A 20,655-nucleotide genomic window follows, 5' to 3' on the forward strand; every position below is an offset into this window, starting at 1 on the left:
ATGACAAGTCTGGCTTCCATTTAAGAGGCAAACATGGAAAGTTACTAGTTTATAACCAAGTCAATAACCCATAACTGGACCTGAACTGGGCCAGGAATGTTGGTGTCACGACTGCAATGTTTTTTTATAAACCATGAAGCATTTCGCTTTATGGCTGTGCTTTTTCTTGAAGCGACCTGATTGATAGATTTTTTTCTTTACTTAAATAATTTAAATGTATTTTAAAAATGGGTCAAGATAGACCAGACTTGCGTGACCCACATATATTTTTAACATCTGGGCCAAATACTACACTTCATATCAGGCCCAAGTCTTGAGTGCCGCCTGTAAGACGGTGCCACCTCGGTCAAACCTGGGCCATGTTTGGCCCACGTGCTGTATGCCAGTGCCAGACGAATGACTGCTGTACCTGCTTTATACCAAATCTGGGCCAGATTTGCTACTTGTTAGGTGATCTTGTAGTTCTTTTTTTTAAGAGTAAAAACATATAAATAAAAATATATTGTGAATAGTTTAATGCCTCAAAGTTTTAAGTTTTTATCCCAGAGTTGACCTTTTTATTCTAATTTTTAATCATTTATTTTATTTCAGAACTAAAAAAAAATCTAATTCTGGAAGGGGAAAATCTCATTTCTTTGCAAGTAAGGAGAGATCTCAATAGGCAAAAAAAAGTTTATTGGTAAATATAAACTCCACATTCTGACCAAAAAATAAATAAATAAAAAAATTCGTTTTGGGCTCCAAATATCCTGCAATGTAAAAACAAATCCACATAAAACTAACTAAATCCTTATTTGGGTATTGCTTTAATGTATTCAATATGACAACATTAGAAAAATACATTTTGCCCTCATATAGAAACCCCCAAAATGCCTACATATCAATGGAATAACAAATCGTTGCATGCATGAGTATGATGTACTTCAGTAGATTGTTTTAAACTGTAAGACACAGATCTACTATCACATGACTAAAGCTACAAGAATGGGAAGAATTGGATGCAGAATTGTGACTGTCAGTGGGAAAGTGTGGATTTTCCTACACTGAATCGGCTCTTGCTGATCTTATAGATTAGCACAGCTAGCATGATGACGCAGAGTCCACCGAAAAGACCAGCGGCCACGGAGAAGCCGATAACCGTCCGCTCCTGCCTGCGATTCACAGATGCTGCACAAATATAATAGACACTAATGTTACAAGCCTTTCAGATGAGTACCACTAATACTGAAACACACACACATACCTGCAGGAACAGCACCAAGCACTTCTAAAAAGGAAAGTGAAACCATTATATAGACAGATGAATCAACACATCAAGCAATGTTCCAGAAGAAAGCAACAGTGATATTAATTCGATTTTTTTTTTATGGTGACTTTAATATGCAAACCAATGATTGTAGAATATTTTTACTCCAATTTATAAATGTTTAGATCGTTTTATGCAGCAATTGTGAGTTAACTTATATATTTAGTTTACATCTATGAATTTTAATGTCTATCTTTCAATTTAGCAACAACAAAAAAGTCAAAGCTGTGAAGGGAAAGTCGAAATTCGGGTTATTACATTTTAGTTAACACAGTTAAAAGGTTTTAAGAACAATCTTGCACTTCATCTGACAAAAAAAAAAAAAAAAAACAATCTTGCCTTTTCCCTTCACAATTTTTTTTAAATTTTATTTTATAATTTTTTTGTACTGTTAAGTTTTATTGCAGAATTACAAGATTGAGCTTAAAAACTTTAAATTTTGTGAAAACTCATAACCTAAATCTTCCTTTCAACTCACTGACCACAAAACATCAGAATTGTGAAGGGAAAATGTTAGATTCAGCTTAATACTTTTCAGTTTTGACACAGTTGAAAGGTTTTAAGATCAATATTGCAATTAAGGCGGGAAAAAAAAGCCAGAATTGTTAAAGGAAAAGGCAAGATTCAGGTTTTTACTTTGGTGTTTTTGGTCTCGTAGCTTATATGAAAATGTTTATACTGATAGATTTTGTTGAATTGCATAATATATTCTCACAATTGTGGAAAAAAAGTCAGAGTTTTCCAATACAGCTTTAAATTTGTGAGATGTAACTTGCGAATTCTGGTAATTCTTTCGCAATTAAATTAATTTAGATTTTTATTAATTTTAGATTTTTCAACAAATGTAATGTTACAACTTACAGTTTTGCAAGTGAAAGATATTAACTGTGAAAAAATACATTGAATTAACAGATGTAAGCTTTGAATTGCAAAAATAGTTTTTACACAAGTTAAAAAAATTTAATTTGTAATTACAAGCCTAAGATCCCACAATCGCAAGAAATGAAGTCACAATTCTGAAGAAAAAAATCAAATGGCTTAAAAGGTCAGATTTTAAGTGCACATCTTGCAACTCTGAGTTCATATTAAAAAGTTACAATTGCAAGATGTAAACATAAATTTGTGAGGGAAAATAAATAGAAGCAAAACTATTTTCGACTATAATTTGCATGTTTTAAAGAGCCCCTAATATGGGTTATAGACCCTAATAATGAAATTCCATGTTGTGTCTAACAATGCACAGCGTTTAAATTTACTGATTCATTTATAAAAGAGACAACTCCTAGTGCTATAAATGAATGGTCTTTAGCCGTCTCGCCGTGATGTCGATACGAAAACTTAAACCCTGCCCAATTGTTGCGCCTGCAAACTCAGGAAAATTGAAACCTCCGGCCCATTTTACATTTACAAGAAACACCAGCAAATATAGAAAAACACAACACATTTAAAAAAAAATTAAATTTCTAAAAAGTGCTGCATTTTCACACCTAGAAAACAATTTACAAAAATGCGCTGCATTCTCTCACAACACTTTCAGATAACACAGAACATTATAGAAAAGTTTCAAGGGGATCCTAAAACATGACAGACATTGCTATTTAGGTTATAGTTATTGAGGCTAATACAAAAGGCAATGGAATGAGGATGCAACACAATACTCACCTTTCAAAAATCACCTACAACTTCACTAAGCAATAGTCATGGCACAATAAACATTTTGCAGCAGCGTCCATCAAGTCCTCTTGAAACATTTCCATTGTATTCAGTTCTTTTTCCAAGTGTTGTGAGAAAACGCAGCGCGTTTTCCTAAATAATTTGTGTTGTGAGAAAATGCAGCACGTTTTATTAATTTGCTTGCATTATTTTTGTAAAGATCTTTTCTTAATTTGCTGGCTTTTTTTGTAATTGCAAGTGTTTTCTCAAATTTCAGCAAGTTTAACTCTCTCGGCCACGTTGGAAAACATCAAACTGCAAGATTTTTATTTATTTTTTTAATCTTGCAATGGTAAGATATACACAACTGTTGAATTGCATTTAAATTGAAAATTTAAAAAGAAAGAAAATTGCAAGATCTTTTTAGTTTTTTTTTTTTATTTTTTTTTTTTTTTACAGAATTGTAAAATGTAAACTTAGAACGTCTCACAACTGCAAAAAACAAGACAGAATTCTGAGGGAAAATGTAAATCTGATTTGAAGTTATGAAATCTTAGTTAGAATTGTCTTAGAGTCTTTTAAATTGTGAAAACAATTATATATTCTACTATAATCTGCATACACAATGTCACTGTGAAAATATATGTACAGTTGAAGTCAGAATTATTAGCCCCCCTGTTTATTTTTTCCCCCAATTTCAGTTTTACGAAGAGAAGTTTTTTTTCAACACATTTCTAAACATATTTGTAATAATAATTAATAATTTTGAACTTAAAATGGTTCAGAAAAAAAAAATTATTGCCAAAATAAAACAAATAAGACTTTCTACTGAAGAAAAAATATTATCAGACATACTGTGAAAATTTCCTTCCTCTGTTAAACATAATTTGGGAAATATTAAAAAAAAACAAAAAAAAAAAACAGTGTGGCTAATAATCCTTACTTCAACTGTATATATTTATCTTTTCTCTTCTCTTATATAAACCTCTGATTGTTCTTACCGTCCACTTTGGTAACAATTGGTCCAGAAGTGATGGTGGCGACATCACTGACTGAAGTTCCCTGAGCCGACTGCACTTCTCTTCTCTTTCTTCCTAACACTGTGCAGTTCTGACACACATACACGTAAACTCGCTTTATTAGCTGAAGCCATATGTTTCTCTCAGTCACTCACACTACACAGTGCTCATACCTGCCGTAAGGATCTGCAGAAAGTCTTCTCACAGAGTCTGGTGGCGCAGTGGATGTAAGAGGTGGACACTGTCCTGTTTCTGTGCTCGGTGAAGCGAAACGTCTCGAAGGAGAAACGTGCAGTCTGAAGCTCTCCGTTCACAAACATCACGGTCTGTGGCTCTTTGTAACATCTGAGAATGACAGAGAATAATGTGGAGGGTCGCTTTAACTGCTCGCTCTACCAAACGGTTGACCATGTTTTGACTGTTATAAATAATGACTGTTTTAAATAACTGTTCACACACACACACACACACACACACACACTCACACACACACACACACACACACACAGCATTGTTGACTTACAAAGAAATCAAACAGACATACTCCTGTTGCACTACTACACGTGATTTTGTAGTTATTGTTAAAAGAAACACACAAGAAACATGTTAAATGAGAATCTAAAAATATTTTATGGCATACTTTAAAAAAAGAGGAAAATTTAGTATTTAAAAATGTTTTATTTTGTATATTTTTTCTTACACTTCATATTTTCAGATTTTTCATAGTATATGTATTAATTCCAGTACGTTTACCATAAACTGACATATCAACTATATGGTTGAAGCTAATATTTTTTAGAAATTATGGGATGTGTTGGCTGCACATTGGCGCAGCGGGTAGCACATTCACTTCACAGCAAGAAGGGAGCTGGTTCGAGCCTGTGGGTCAGTTGGCATTTCTGTGTGGAGTTTGATAGTTCTGCTCATGTTCGTGTAGGTTTCCCCCCCAAGTCCAAAGGCATGCGCTATGTGAATTGAGTAGGCTAAATTGGCCATAGTGTATGAGTTTGAATGAGTGTGTATGGATGTTTCCCAGTGATGGGTTGCAGCTGGAAGGGCATCCTCTGCGTAAAAACATATGCTGTATAAGTTGGCTGGATAAGATGCATTAAGTAAAAATAAAAGCTACAACTTTTAATGTTACTACTTCTCTTTCTGGAAAATTGCCAGAACAAATTTACTGGTAATTTCAAAAAGGGCCTGTTCAAACATGATCTCTTTATGAAAGATTGGTGGCAATTTTCCAGGAAAGTTCTGTAGGTGTGAAAGGGACTATTGAATATAACTAAGAATCACTTTTTTTTTTTTTTTTTTTACAAAATCTGCATTGGAACTTAGCAGACATTTTTGTTTAGAGTAAAAAATTGCGTATTAGAAATTAATTGTGTAAAAATGAGTAAATGAGAAAGATGTAAGTCTTCACTTACCCAATGAACAGGTCAAATGATGTGCTGTTTTCTGGATAAGGACTAGTGGTTGCATAACATCGATCCAACAAAACATTAAACCTTTAAAAAAAAAAAAAAAAAAAAAAAACATATAAATATACATATATATTAATTATGTGCTTTATTTGTTTTTAGGCTGTTAGAAAATGTTTAATTTTTTAAAGGAGTCAGATTGCTCCCCAAAGCTCATTTTGCATCTTATATCACAGAATATCATACAATGAATAATACAGCTCAGCTAAAATCGATCAGTTTACCTGTGGGTGAGATTAGTAGCTCGAACTTCCACAAAAACCCTGGTCTTCAGATTGAGACCCACTGGAGGAATGGAGAGACGAGTTGTATATGCCAAATCCTTTCAGTCAGACACACACAGACAGACAGACCGAGATAAACACATGCAAATGAAATTCATAAGCGTGAGAAAACGAGCTTTTTTGCGGGTGTACTATCCCTTTAAATTGCTTTCTGCAGTTCACTTAGCGGCCAGTGATGTCGCTAATGACAAGTGTTTCTGAATGAATTTCACATACAGCATGTTGCCCTGGACCACAAAAACAGCAACAAGAGTAAGTTTTTGAAAAATTGAGATTTATACATAATCTGAAAAAAAAAATAATTTTTCCGTTAATGTATGGTCGAACTGTTTGAAAATCTGGAATCTGAGGGTTCATAAATCTAAATAATGAGAAAATCGCCTCTAAAGTTGTCCAAATTAAGTTATTATCAATGGATGATGCTGATCAAAAAATGGATACGATTTCTTACAATTTACTTAATATTCTAACGATTTCTGCCATGAAATAAAAATCAATAATTTTGACTTTCATCGTATTTAGCTTTTCTCACAAATATACCTGTGTCCTATGAGACTAATCTTGTGGTCCAGGGTCATGAAAGCACATGATATGCAAAAGAAGCATTAAAATACCTCAAAAAGATGCATGCTGAGAGTGCTGATAAAACTGCCATTGTTGTCTTTAATGGCCAGACTAACTCCAGATCTGCTCCAAAACACAGCAGAAAAGCAACTTTCAGACACAAAACGAAAACTGAAGTAGCATAAAACAAAGCACTGTAACGTTCTGTTTGCCGTTTATTTTTTGTTTTCTTCCATTTGCTTTTTTAAGTTGTGCTAAAGCAGTTAGAATTTAATTGGCTGTCAATGTTTTTTATCCCTCAGCAACTAAAAGAATCGTGCTTTAAGTAATTTCATTCCTCTGCGTTCTTATCAGCTATTCCTTTATACAGCATTTAAAACAAATACAGTAATTGTCGTTATTGTCTTTGATGTGAACAGGACTAATTTAATTAAACCTATTTTAGATTAGAATAAGCGACTCAAGAATATACATAACCTGGCATTGGCATTATGTAATTTTTAACGGAGATCGGCAAAGACTAAAATGTGTGTGTGTGTGTGTGTGTATGTATGTGTCTGTGTATGTATGTATGTATGTATGTGTATATATATATATATATATATATATATATATATATATATATATATATATATATATATATATATATATATATATATACATACAGTTGAAGTCAGAATTATTAGCCCCCCTGAATTATTAGCGCCCCTGTTTATTTTTTGCCCAATTTCTGTTTAATGGAGGGAAGATTTTTTTCAGCACATTTCTAAGCATAATAATTTTAAAAACCTAAAAACCTAACAACTGATTTATTTTATCTTTGCCATGATGACAGTAAATAATATTTTACTTGATATTTTTCAAGACACTTCTATACAGCTTAAAGTGACATTTAAAGGCTTAACTAGGTTAATAAGGTGAACTTGGCAGGATAGGGTAATTGGGCAAGTTATTCTATAACGATGGTTTGTTCTGTGGACTATCGAAAAAAAATTAGCTTAAAGGGGCTAATAATTTTGTCCCAAAAATGTTTTTTAAAAAATTAAAAACTGCTTTTATTCTAGCCGAAATAAAACAAATAAGACTTTTTCCAGAAGAAAAAATATTATCAGACATACTGTGAAAATGTCCTTGCTCTGTTAAACATCATTTGGGAAATGATCTCTCTCTCTCTCTCTATGTATGTGTATATATATATATATATATATATATATATATATATATATATATATATATATATATATATATATTCATTCATTCATTCATTTTCTTGTCGGCTTAGTCCCTTTATTAATCCGTGTGTGTGTGTGTGTGTGTGTGTGTGTGTGTGTGTGTGTGTGTGTGTGTGTGTGTGTGTGTGTGTGTGTGTGTGTGTGTGTGTGTATTTAATGATGTTTAACAGAACAAGGACATTTTCACAGTATGTCTGATAATATTTTTTCTTCTGGAGAAAGTCTTATTTGTTTTACTTTGGCTAGAGTAAAAGCAGTTTGAATTTTTTAAACATTATTTTAAGGTCAAAATTATTAGCCCCTTTAAGCTATATTTTGTCAATAGTCTACAGAACAAACCATCGTTATAAATTAACTTGCCTAATTACCCTAACCTGCCTAATTACCCTAGTTAAGCCTTTAAATGTCACTTTAAGCTGTGTAGAAATTTCTTGAAAGATATCGTCAAATATGATTTACTGTCATCATGACAAAGATAAAATAAATCAGTTATTACAAATGAGTAATAAAAACTACTATGTTTACAAATGTTGAAAAAAATGTCTCCGTTAAACAGAAGGGGGGGGGGATTTGTCATCATGGCAAAGATAAAATAAATCAGTTATTAGAAATGAGTTATTAAAACTATTATGTTCAGAAATTGTTGAAAAATCTTCTCTGTTAAACAGAAATTGAGGAAACGGGGGCTAATAATTCTGACTACATATATACAGTAGAAGTCAGAGTTATTAGCCCCCTATTTTGTACCCAGTTCAGAAGATCAGTTACGTAATGTAATCATTCCTTCATTTTTTTGTTTTATTCACTACACTGAAAAAAAATATTCATTGGATTTACAATTTTTTTTTAGGGTAAGTGGTTGCAAAATTTAATATGGTCTAAATTTAAACAATTAAGTTGAACATTACAAAATTTAATTTGTTTGTTTGTTGTTGTTTGTAACCAATTATCAAATAATTGAAAATCCAATGAATCATTTTTTTTTTCTTCTGTGTACTACTATTTTGAGTTTATTACACACGGAGCCAAAACAAAAAATTCTGAAGCCATTGAAATCACTTTAATTCATCATTTATCTAATACATTGTCATTACATTATAAACTCTAAAATCTATTTCTCCATGAAATCTGATCTTCACATCATCTGCTGGTTTATTTGGTGACTAATAGTGTTTGAGCGCTGGTTCACTCACACGCTGATCTCGGTGTTGTTGAGCAGGTACTGCAGTGGGTATCGGCAGGAGAACATGTACTTTATCTCCTGCTTGTAAGTGATGGTCCCAGCGTTGGGGTCCTGAGTGTTCACCACTCCAGAGATGTTCACCGACTGCACACTGGAGAAGTCCGAGAAAAGCCCAGATCCAATCTCCTGACTGATCTGTGGAGGACGGTGGAACATGCAAAGACAGAAGCCTAACCTGAAGATTAGAAACAGCTTCGGTGTATCAATACAACTAATCAGAGATACCTTAAGATCAACAATGCAAAATGGCTGTATATATTATATTATATATTACAGTCAGGGTGCGGATTATACATTCAATCACAGGGTGAACTTTTTCTACAATGTTAGTTTGTATAACATGCTTCAGCAAATTAAATGTCTGTCTGTCTGTCTGTCTATCTATCTATCTATCTATCTATCTATCTATCTATCTATCTATCTATCTATCTATCTATCTATCTATCTATCTATCTATCTATCTATCTATCTATCTATCTATCTATCTATCTATCTATATATATATATATATATATATATATATATATATATATATATAAATTAAATCTAATTTATGAATAAAACATTTACGTTTTCAGTGTTTTGTGGGATGTTTAATCTATTCTGACCTAAGGTATTCTCTGTCTAGCTGTTTCAGAGGCTAGTGTAGATCAAACTATACAAACTTTACATCTAATTTGACTTAAAAGATCGGTGCTCTAGATCTGCCAGTTTCAGACTGATGAATGACATTTTTCTTGCTAAGGCATATTGACATGATTATGCATTCACATTGGTATGCACAAATGCATATTTATATCAACTATCATTTTAATTATTAATGATATTGTTTAGGATACAAATCAGAGCAAACTTCCACTCTCCAGGGCTGATCCCCCATACATTTTTTGATGTTCTTTAGGGGCGATCAAGAATTAATTAGGGGTTCAAACCCCACTGTAATTTGCACCATAATTACAGTGTATATAAAGTCTATTATTAGGCCACATAATAAAGGATATATTTTAAATTATTTAATTAATTAAAAACTAGGCAAACTATATATAATAATAATTATAAAATATTTATTTTTTTAAATAAGTTTGTCTATAAATTCTAGTATTTTAGTCAAATCTATTAAAACCAAAATTATTATTATTATTATTATTATTATCATCATTATTAATAATAATAATAACAATAATAATAATAATAATAATATTGGGCTGCATGGTGGCGCAGTGGGTAGCTCGATCGCCTCACAACAAGAAGGGCGCTGGTTCGAGCTTTGGTTGGGTCAGTTGGTGTTTCTGTTTGAAGTTTGCATGTTCTTCTCGTGTTTGCGTGGGTTTTCTCCGGGTGCTCCGGTTTCCCACACAGTTCAAAACGTGTGGTATATGAATTGGGTAAGCTTAATTGTCTGTAGTGTATGTGTGTGAATGAGTGTGTATAGATGTTTCCCAATGATGGGTTGCAGCTGGAAGGGCATCTGCTGCGTAAAACATATGCTGGATAAGTTGGTGGTTCATTCCACTGTGGCGACCCCAGAATAATCAAAGAACTTAGCCGAAAATAAAATAAATGAATGAATAATAATAATATAATAATAAAATAATAATACAAATATAATAATAATAATAATATAATTACAAGAATAACCTAATAGTAAAAAAAACAACAACATTATATTTAAAAAAACAATTAAGCAGTTTGGACACATATTTGTTTTTGTTTTTTTATGGCTTTTTTTGTACCTGATGAATTACTATAATTTTTTTTATTATTATTATTCAAATAATACATTTACAATTTTTAGTACTATTATTATAAACAATTTAAAAGGGAAGAAAATTATTTGAATAAATAATATACATTAAACATAACAATATAGCTCTTTTTCGTTGTTGTTGTTGTCTCACTTCTAAAAATGTTTAAACATTTTTAACCCAGGGGTTCCCAAACATTTTAGACCGCGATGCCCAAAATAACAATTCCAGTTAAGTCGTGACCCCCCTAGACACAAGGTGGTTATAAACATACAAACATTAGAGAACTATATGAACATGAGCATTTTGACAACACAAAATTAGTGCAGCAGTCTAACAACCATATTATCTTTATTAGTCATCATTAGGTTGTTTAGGAGATTTTGATTTGGAAATCATCCTCCATGTTTAGTTGTGGCCTTTTTTTATAGTACACGAGCGCGTATAAGTGTTAAAGTTGAACCTTGTGCTGTAAAATCAATCTGCTGCATCTTACTTTATTGCTATGTTCCCCACTTTGTAAACTTAGGAACCAGTGCTCTAACTAACCCATCAAAACATTGAGTTGCATGATATGTATAAATGTATATACTCAATATGATACTTATTGTTTTCATAATGTCCATAAAAAAAAAGTCTACTACCGTGAGTTTATTGGAGCAAATAGACAAGTATGGCTCAGTGATGTAGAACTGGAATCTGACAACAGGAGGGTCGACGAACCAGTCTGCAATTCCTCTGCATTCAGGTGTGGAGAACTGACCATTCAGAGCCACCATCGATTCACTGTATCCATTGAAATACATGGGACACAACAAAATCTGCAGATCTATCCTGTTCGTGCCACACATCACCGTGATGTCCGAGTTATCTGTATAATAAAACAATGACGTTTTTTTTTTTTTTTTTTACTGAAATCCATAGGGCTACCAGGACATTTAAAAGGACAGTTCAGCCAAAAATCAACATTCATTAACCTATTTTCCTGCAAGGAAAATAAAATATTGGGTTTCTTTATGGTTCCAAATAAAATTTTAAGTATTTTTGATTGAACTTTTTCATGTGTTAAGAAATAGATACAATATTTATTACGTTTTCGTAATATGCTGTATAATGAGAAAATTAAGTTGTTTTAAAACAAGTTTAATCTAGTAAATAGCTGCTTTATGTAAAGATAAATGAGAATACAAATGTGATTTTTAAAAATCTAATTCGACCTTAAAATTAAACAACACTTCTAGTAATTTAATCTCTCTTATTCACCATATCACCCTGCAGCCCAATAGCGGTCTCTCACTGAAGCTAAGCAGGGCTGAGCCTGGTCAGTACCTGGGTGGGAGACCACACAGGAAAGCTAGGTTGCTGTTGGAAGTGGTGTTGGTGAGGTCAGCAGGGTGTGCTCAACCTGCTGTCTGTGTGAGTTCTAATGCCCTAGTATAGTGACGTGGACACTATACTGTCAGTGAGCACCATCTTTCAGATGAGCCGTTAAACTGCAATCATGACTTTCTGTGGTCATTAAAATGCCATGGCACTTCTCGTAAAAAGTAGCAACCCCGGTGTCCTGGCCAAATTCCTTCCATCAGCCCTTACACCCAATCATCCCCATCAACTAAATTGGCTCTATCACTGTCTCAAACTATAGCTGGTGTGTGAGCGCACTGGCGCCGTTATTTTGTGGCTGCCGTTGCATCATCCAAATGGAAACTGCACAAGGTGGACATCCCCCCTCCTATATATATATATATATATATATATATATATATATATATATATATATATATATATATATATATATATATATATATATATATATATATATATATATATATCAATCAATTTATATAAAAATTTATATAAAAATAGATCAGCTGTTCATAGAAACACTTAATATAGTAAATAGTTGTGCCATTATGGATTAATAAGGATATAAAAACTATTTATAAAATAAAAAAAAAATCAGTCAAAAAAAGAATAAATTAAGTATTTTAATCACTCTAAACTATTTTTTTTTTTGTGAAAGAAAACAAGACCATTGTGACACATTCCTTAAATCAACAATAAATAAAAATTGTTTAAAAATTTCAACAAAATTAAAGTTATTTAATAAAATTCATAAAAGCAGTGCTGTTTGTAGTTTAAACTGAAATTCACAGTAAAATATTTGTAAATTAACAGTTTTTTATATTTGGTGATTGATTTTTTTTCCACTTATTTATGCTTTTGATTTGCTTAATGGGATTTTTAGTCTTTCCTCCAAAGTTTAAAAGTGACAAATTTACTACTTTGAAATTATATATTGTCTGTGTTTGTGTTGTAAATAGAGTACAAAAACCTGGTTACAATCTGCATTTTTTTCTGTTATTTTATTTGACACTTCTCTCTATATTATTTTCTTTAACAATATTATATCTCAAACTACTAAAATGCCAATAAAAGTCACTTTGTCAATCTACAGTGTTGAAAGTTGACAAAGCAGAGATCAACATCCCATAATGCAATTCACTGCAGTAGCCTAAATAAACAAAAAACACCATGTAAACCACAAAATACTGAACCTGTTATTTAACAGATATTTTTAGTGTATATAATGCTATTGGGGCATTTGTAGGACAGTTCACCCTCAACAAAATTAAACAAATTAAACAATTACAAATTAAATTAGATCAGTTGTTCATAAAAAACAATTGGTAAAGAGTTGTGTTATTAGGGATAAATTACTATATAAATATGATTCAGTTAAAGAAAAATTAAACCAAAAAAATTTAATAACTTATCTAGTAATTTATTTTAAATTAATTTAATTTATATTTTTATATTAATTTATTTGTTCTCTGATTGATCACTTCAAACTCAAAACAAGCGCAAAAACAGCTCGATTGAGTTCATGCATGTCTGTTCAAACTATGCATGAAGTGAAAGTGAAAGTCTATCTTTGTGTAATTTTGTGTGAACTATTTAATACATCTGCATAGTTGTCTAAATTAATGTCCTGTGAGTGTTTTATAAAGGACGCGCACCACATGAGGATCTAGCAAGGCTCACCGAATGGTGTTTCTGCCATAGAATGTAAAATAAACTTATGAGCTTCAGACCAATAATATCCAGCTTGAATCTCAACTGCAATCAGATCGACTCGTTTCAACAGATTTAGGGTGTTTAACTTTATTTTACATTTGTCTGTTTAGTTTTGATATATTTAAATGTATATAAAATAAAAAAATAAATACAATTATATATAATATAGTTTTAGTTTTATATAAAATTGCATTAAAAAAAAAAAAAAAAAATATATATATATATATATATATATATATATATATATATATATATATATATATATATATATATATATATATATATAATTTTTATATATATAAAATGCTGATAATAGAAAATAATGGAGGGCACAACAAATGTATAATATATATTTGTAAAAAAATAATATAATATAATACATTATTTGTTAATAAATAAAGCTTTAAATGAGAATTTCATACAAAAAAAATTAGAGAACATGTCAGACAGGTGGGACTTCAAAAATTGATCAAAGAAAGAAGCGGGCCCGAAGTGAAACAGGTTGAGAACCCCTGCTCTAAAGTATTGTGTTTTTTAAAGCACCGTGACACCTTCCATAAATCAACACCTTCCTATAGTTGTCTAATCCTTTCATAATATTATTCAGAAAATGTTTGTTGTTCATTCTGACACACTACTGCGACATTTAAAACCACAACTAAAGAAGGACACGTCATTAAAACAATACTGCACATATTAAACTAAATACAGGTCCAGTATTGCCAGGTGGTCTCAGGTTCCTCTGTGCTTCTAAAGATGCTGAAAGCTGAGAGCAAGGAGAGAATTATAAGGATGCATCTGGATCTTTCTGACTCACCTGGCTCTCTGAATGTAGGATGGGTGAGGCAGGGACTCTGAGCCTCCAACTGCAGAATCAGGACAAGATGATACACGAGGAGGACAGGCCACATGATGCTGTGTGGCTGCAGGGGAAAATCCCACACAGCACAAGAACAGGCTGACCTTGATTTACTCCAAAGCAGACATTAAAGGGGGAAAAAAGACAAACACTTACGGGTGGATCACTCACGCTACAGGTGTTCAGTTCCACATGCAGGTGTTCTGCTCGAGTGGGAAAATAAATGAGGATTCTGGGGACAGAGAAACAGATTATTTCAAGCATTACATTACTTCAATGTTAATACTACTAATAATGATAAAATTAGACAGATAGACATGATGTAGAAAAATAGATGAAACCAAATGGAAAGTGGGATAGAATGAAAGATGAATGGTGAGACAGATGGTTGGATAGATTAAAAAACTGAAGGAATGGATGATTACTAAAAAGCAAACAAACAGACAGACAGACAGACAAAAACAAACAAACAAAAAAAGAAAGAAATGGAAAAAATGAAATAAACTAAGTGAACAGGAAATAAAAGAATAAATGAATAGGACATATGAGTAAAGAAACAAAAATGAAGAAAGAAAAAGTGAATATTAATAAATAAATTAAAATTAAAACAAGAAAAATTAAGAAAGAAAATAAAAAACAATCAAAGAAAGAAACAAATCAATGAAATGAACAAACGAAATGAATATAAACAAATAAAGAAAAAAATTAAGAAACAAAAATGAAGAAAAAGAAAAGATTAAAAGGAAAAGAAAGAAAAAACTAAAGAAATTAAAAAAAGGAAATAAACTAAATGAATATTACTAAATGTATAAAATAAAAAATGAAGATAGAAAAAAAGGAAAAGAAAAAAAGAAACAAAGAAAGAAACAAACTAAAGAAATGAACAAACGGAGTATGAATAAAAGAATAAAAAAGAAAAAAAGGAAAAGAAAAACGAAACAGTCGAAGAAAGATGAAACAATCTAAAGAAATAAACAAACAAAGAAAAATAAAAAAATTAAGAAACTAAAATGAAGGGAAAAAAAACAAAAAGAAAAAACAAAGCAATGAAAAAACAAGAAATAAATGAAATGAATATTAATAAATGATTAAATATTAAAGAAACAAAAATAAAGAAAAAAGAAAGAAACAATCAAAGAAAATTTAACTAAAGAAATTGACAAACAAAATGAATATCAATAAACGAATAATTAAATAAACAAAAAAAAAATAAAAAAGAAAAAGAAAAATATCAAAGACAGACACAAACTAATGAGATGAATTTGCATAAATGAATAAAAAATAAAGTAATACTAGAGAAAAAGGAAAGAAAATAACTAAAAATAAAAACTAAAGAATTGAAAAACTAAAGAAATAAACAAAATTAATATGAATAAATGAATTAAAAAAAGAAAGAAACAAAAAAAAAAGAATTTAAAAAAAAAAGTTCACTTTACAGGCTCATAAAAATGATACAATTTATTAAAGTTATCATTAAATTGTCCTAAGATAAACACAAGGGAATTTGGAGGGAAATATAGAGAATGACAAATGAAATGACGAGATGGATAGAACGATATAATGCTAGAGACAGAACGATAGATGGATGGACAGACAGACGGATGGATAGAATGATATAATGCAAGAGACAGAACGATAGATGGACAGACAGACAGACGGATGGATAGAATGATATAATGCAAGAGACAGAACGATAGATGGATGGACAGACAGACAGATGGATGGATAGAACGATATAATGCTAGAGACAGAACAATAGATAGAACGTGATAGATGAACGGACGGACAGAGAGACAGATAGAAAGATGGATAGAATGATACAATGATAGAGACAGACAGACAGACAGATGATTATAACAATAAATTGTCAATATATTTGATTTAAAAAGTTATAACATATTCGTCCTATTAATACTATATGATGATGAACACACAGTACCTTGTTGTCCTGGTTTCTTCTCGTGTGTCTTTTGTCAGTGTTTGTGATGATGTGCTATTTATACTGGTCTCCTCCTGTCTGTATGTGTGAGGGAGGCACCAGAAACACGGCAGTCAGAGGAGGAACATCATCAGCACAAGCTCAGCATCAGGTGTACAGCTCACGTTAATCAGGTAGCTGTCTTCAGCATAGAGTCATATTCCACTAATGCATTATATCACTGTGTAACACGCTTCACTTTACTGTGCCATTATAAAAGCACATTATGCAGCAAATGTGTCCTGTTGGAGACAAAAGTGGTTTACAACAGGACATTCATGTTCATTTCATTAAATAATAAAATGAAGCCCTTCTGACCAGGATATGAAAATGTGAAAGTGCATTTCCTCTGATCCTAAGGCTTCCATAACTGAGACTTAAATATAGTAAATATGTCAACATTATTAATTTTGTGTACAAGTTAATCAACATAGACTTATTCTGAAAATGTCCCCGTATACATTTCTGGAGATCACAAATTACATAGCCAGAAGTACAAATGGCTGCATTTCAACTTTACAGCAAACGCTGCGGGGTGGTACATATATGTTGCCGTTTCTTTTCTCGCTTACCAGCTGACCGCTTATCTCTATATGAACGGCTTTTCTGCTGCATGTTGCCAGTTTGTCCAGTGGCTTGCCACGTACATAGGCAGACTTGAGACGCAGAGAGTAGTTGATCACTAAGACGAGGTTTAAGAACAGTTCCAGAAAGCAGTTAAAACAAAAAACTAAATTAAATAAACAAGTAAATAACAGGGTAAAAACGTGGTAAGGTCTGAAAATGTAGGAAAAATCAGGGGGGCTTTTCTTTTTTTGGATTGCTTTTAAAAACACTTTTGGTTGGCTTTAGGAAAGGGGGTGGGTGCAGGGTCGGAGTGGGACTCTTTTTCAGCCCTGGAGTTTCAAGCCTTAGACCGGCCCTCCTCAGTTCACGACTGACTATATTAAAATAAGGTCATTTCCAATTCAGTTTCTAATGACACTATCATGTCTTTTCAAGAAAACAGCTGCTTTAGAACTTCAGATGTTCAACAACCCTATCAGTATTATATGCCTTAACAATGAAAATGAAGTAAATAAATAAATAATTACTCCAGTAAGATTAGAACACAGGTCATTAGTGTCATAAATGCAACGTGCATACCACTGGACCACAATGGTGCTGTTATGTTAGTATGGCTGAAATAAAAAATAAATATTGCACTGTAACCTGCAAGACTCTTTTAATCACAGTATTACTTTCTATTAATGGCTTAATCTTTTTCTCCCCTTTTTAGATTTCTGATCAAGTTATGTCAGATTTATAAATGTACTTAATCATCCGATTTTCATTGAGCAGGTCAACATCTCCTGGGACACATTTCGCGATCTCCAGAAATGTATATAGGGGAACGTTTTCAGACATAGGTCAAAGCAATTTAAAAAAAATATACCAACATGAAATTAAAAATAATACAAATGGCTACTTCTGAATATTACAAAGTTAAAAAGATTAACGTTCAACTTTATTTTTGAGGTTTTAGTTTTATAGACTGCACTTTATTAGAACCCATTAGCCATTATAATAAACTACCTTCTATTATATTGAACATATGAACGAATCTTCATTTAAAGCTTGCAATTCTACCATACACATTTAGACATTTAGCAGATGCGTTTGTCCAAAGTGACGTACAATTAATATGTAACTTTAATTAGAAAAAAAAATTGCTTCTTTTTTATACAATCTGTGCGATATTGTCAATAATGTGAAAAAAAAACATTAAAAATGTAACTTACTTCTGTGTCCGGAACAAAGAACAGCCATACTTTTCGTCAGCGTAGACGATATTTTTCAAATTACAGCAGACAGAGCCATACTGCCAATTGAATGGACAAATAATGTCCAATGATATGGATAGTATGCCTCACATTAGATGACATGCTTCGAAAGCAAAAAAAAAAAAAAAAAAAAAAAAAAAAAAAAAAATTTTAACAGATTTTACTGTTTTATTGGAGTTAGAGTCCAAAATTGTTAGTTTAGTCAGACTATTTTAAAAGGATTACAAATATTTATTTGTTGAAAAAAAAGTGTTTTCTTGATTTAAATTCATTAAAAAATGTGCTCACTGCACTTTACAATTAGTTAATACATTTAGTTGATCTATTTACTATAGGCTAGGTATGAATAATACTTGAACAACTGCATTAATCATAGTTCAGCATTTACTAATGTGTTATTGAAATCCAAAGATGTGCTTGTTAAAAAAAAAAACTAACAATGAACAACTCTATTTTTGTTGTTTACTAAAGTTGTGTACAGGACAAAAAAATAAAACAAATCCTTTGAAAATGGGGGGGGGGGGGGTCATTCAGATCATCTGAATGTTTAGTTCATGTTTCTAAATACATTAAACCAACTGAACATTAATCAAAATCTTTATATGTACAGTAGTGGATGAAAGTGAATTGTTTCAATCTAATTTAAATTGTTTGTTCTATTGAACACAAAGGAAGATATTTTGAAGAATGTTGGAAGAGTGTAACCATTGATTTAAACAGTATTTGGTTTTCCTACTATGGAAGTCAATTAGAAGATTTCCAACTTTCTTCGAATTATCTTCTGTGTTAAAAGTCAAATGGGATAGAACAAGAGGGAGTGCAGTTTACTTCACAAAACAACAATACAATTTAAACAAACAGCAATTTCATCAACCTGAACAATTTTATAGATTTTAAATGAACAAAATGAAGATCATCATGACGCCCTAACCCAACAATAACTGGTATTAGTTGTCTAATCCATTCATGTTATTTTTCATAAAACACGCACATACTCTCAAAGCCTGTTTTTAGCGCAGGTGATTTCAGACATGCCGTCTTCGTGAGAAAGCTCTGCTTTTTTTTAAAAACAGGTATCACATCTTTTCAGACAAAGCCTGCCGTCTTCAGAGCATCGATTTAACAAAGGCAGACCCTCTTAAAAGTACACGAGGAAAGAACAATGTAGTACATGACCTGCTAAGGTGCCGTTTGTCTGGCTATTTGATTCCTTAGACATTGTTTCATTTATCTTTTGTTGGACCAGCCTGCCTTTCAACATCTGAAATTTTGTTTTGGTCCATCAAAGTGGTTCAGCATTCTTACCAGTGTGTAAGAATGAGGGCTCTAGCTCCTCCAAAAGTCACAGCGCGCTCATTGCATTTCGTCTTTGTCTTCTGAGATGCAGGTAATTTATTATATAAGAAAAAAGGCCTACAGTGGTTTCTCTTATACCTCAGCTAATTACATTTTTCTTTAATATTTGGCTCCAATTTATCAGGAAGTGACAATTTTGTTCTTCTTGACTGATTGTATAGAAACGGTGCTTTATTTGCAACTGTTTTATGTGATATTCTACTTCTGCACCTAACTCTAATTTACATCTTTGGATGAAAACAGCTACTGAGTCTATCTAGCTTCTGGTTTGGTTCAGCTACCAGATCAGACCCATTTCCTTCTGCCTAACATCCGAAAGCTTTACAGATTCAGTGAGGAAAAGGGATTGAAAATTAATTCTGGACCCCTCACCCAGCCCACTCTCCACTTGAACTGTTGCCATCTGACTGGCTCTACAGAGCACTGGAGCACCAAAACAGCCAGAAATAACAATAACCTTCTTTCTCCTCCAAGCCATATTCCATCTAAACACACATCTGCAAGAATCTAACCCTCTCTTTTCATCTGTATTAACATTCCAGTTTTGTATATTGACCTCATAGATAGTTTTCTTAATATGCACCCACCAGCACCAACTGCTTGTAAACGCAAGTTTCTCGTCAGCCAATCACATGACAGCAACCCAATGCATTTAGGCATGTAGACATGGTCAAGATGATTTGCTGCAGTTCAAACCAAGCATCAGAAAGGCATCTCAAAAGAGGCCATATTTGAACGCACAAGATGACGAACCTCGAGGTGGATGGCAGCAGAAGACCAGGGTGCCACTCCTGTCAGCTAAGAACAGGAAACTGAGGCCAAAATTGGACAATAGAAGATTGGAAAAAATGTTGCCTGGTCTGATGAGTCTCGATTTCTGCTGGGACATTCGGATGGTGGGGTCAAAACTTGGCATCAACAACATTAAAGCATGGATCCATCCTGCCAGTTACAAAGGTTCAGGCTGGTGGTGATGGTGTAATGGTGTGGGGGATATTTTCTTGACACAATTTTGGGCCCATTAGTACCGATTG

At 32.3% G+C, this 20,655-nt stretch overlaps 1 protein-coding gene across 7 annotated transcripts; it reads right to left on the bottom strand.

The window, feature by feature from the left end:
- Positions 1-656: 656 nt before the first annotated feature.
- On the bottom strand, positions 657-19,307 carry si:ch73-261i21.5. 7 transcript variants are annotated; one of them, XM_087270902.1, is made up of 13 exons: positions 18,224-19,307; positions 16,404-16,684; positions 14,621-14,696; positions 14,423-14,528; positions 11,172-11,398; positions 8,733-8,957; positions 6,358-6,430; positions 5,684-5,781; positions 5,406-5,486; positions 4,152-4,323; positions 3,961-4,069; positions 1,244-1,267; positions 657-1,167 (listed from the first exon to the last, which is right to left on the bottom strand). In XM_087270902.1, the coding sequence occupies exons 5-13, from the start codon at positions 11,291-11,293 to the stop codon at positions 1,016-1,018; spliced, it is 1,056 nt and encodes a 351-aa protein (XP_087127028.1). In that variant the 5' UTR covers positions 11,294-11,398; positions 14,423-14,528; positions 14,621-14,696; positions 16,404-16,684; positions 18,224-19,307; the 3' UTR covers positions 657-1,015. The 7 variants fall into 7 exon arrangements, with proteins under 7 accessions (XP_087127028.1, XP_087127026.1, XP_087127030.1 ...); XM_087270900.1 differs by having other exon boundaries at positions 8,733-8,917; positions 16,404-16,584; positions 18,224-18,368; XM_087270904.1 differs by having other exon boundaries at positions 16,404-16,584; positions 18,224-18,368.
- Positions 19,308-20,655: the final 1,348 nt, after the last annotated feature.

Source organism: Danio rerio, chromosome 10 (assembly GCF_052040795.2).
Source record: "Danio rerio strain M-AB ecotype USA chromosome 10, GRCz13ab, whole genome shotgun sequence".
NCBI lineage: Eukaryota > Metazoa > Chordata > Actinopteri > Cypriniformes > Danionidae > Danio > Danio rerio.

Coding starts and splice junctions, on each gene's coding strand:
- si:ch73-261i21.5 (XM_087270900.1), bottom strand. CDS start 14,516: ATGTGGCCTGTCCTCCTCGTGTATCATCTTGTCCTGATTCTGCAGTTG. Junction 5,487..5,683: donor GCTACTAATCTCACCCACAG/GTAAACTGATCG, acceptor TTTTTTTTAAAG/GTTTAATGTTTTGTTGGATC. Junction 4,070..4,151: donor TCTGCAGATCCTTACGGCAG/GTATGAGCACTG, acceptor TATGTGTGTCAG/AACTGCACAGTGTTAGGAAG.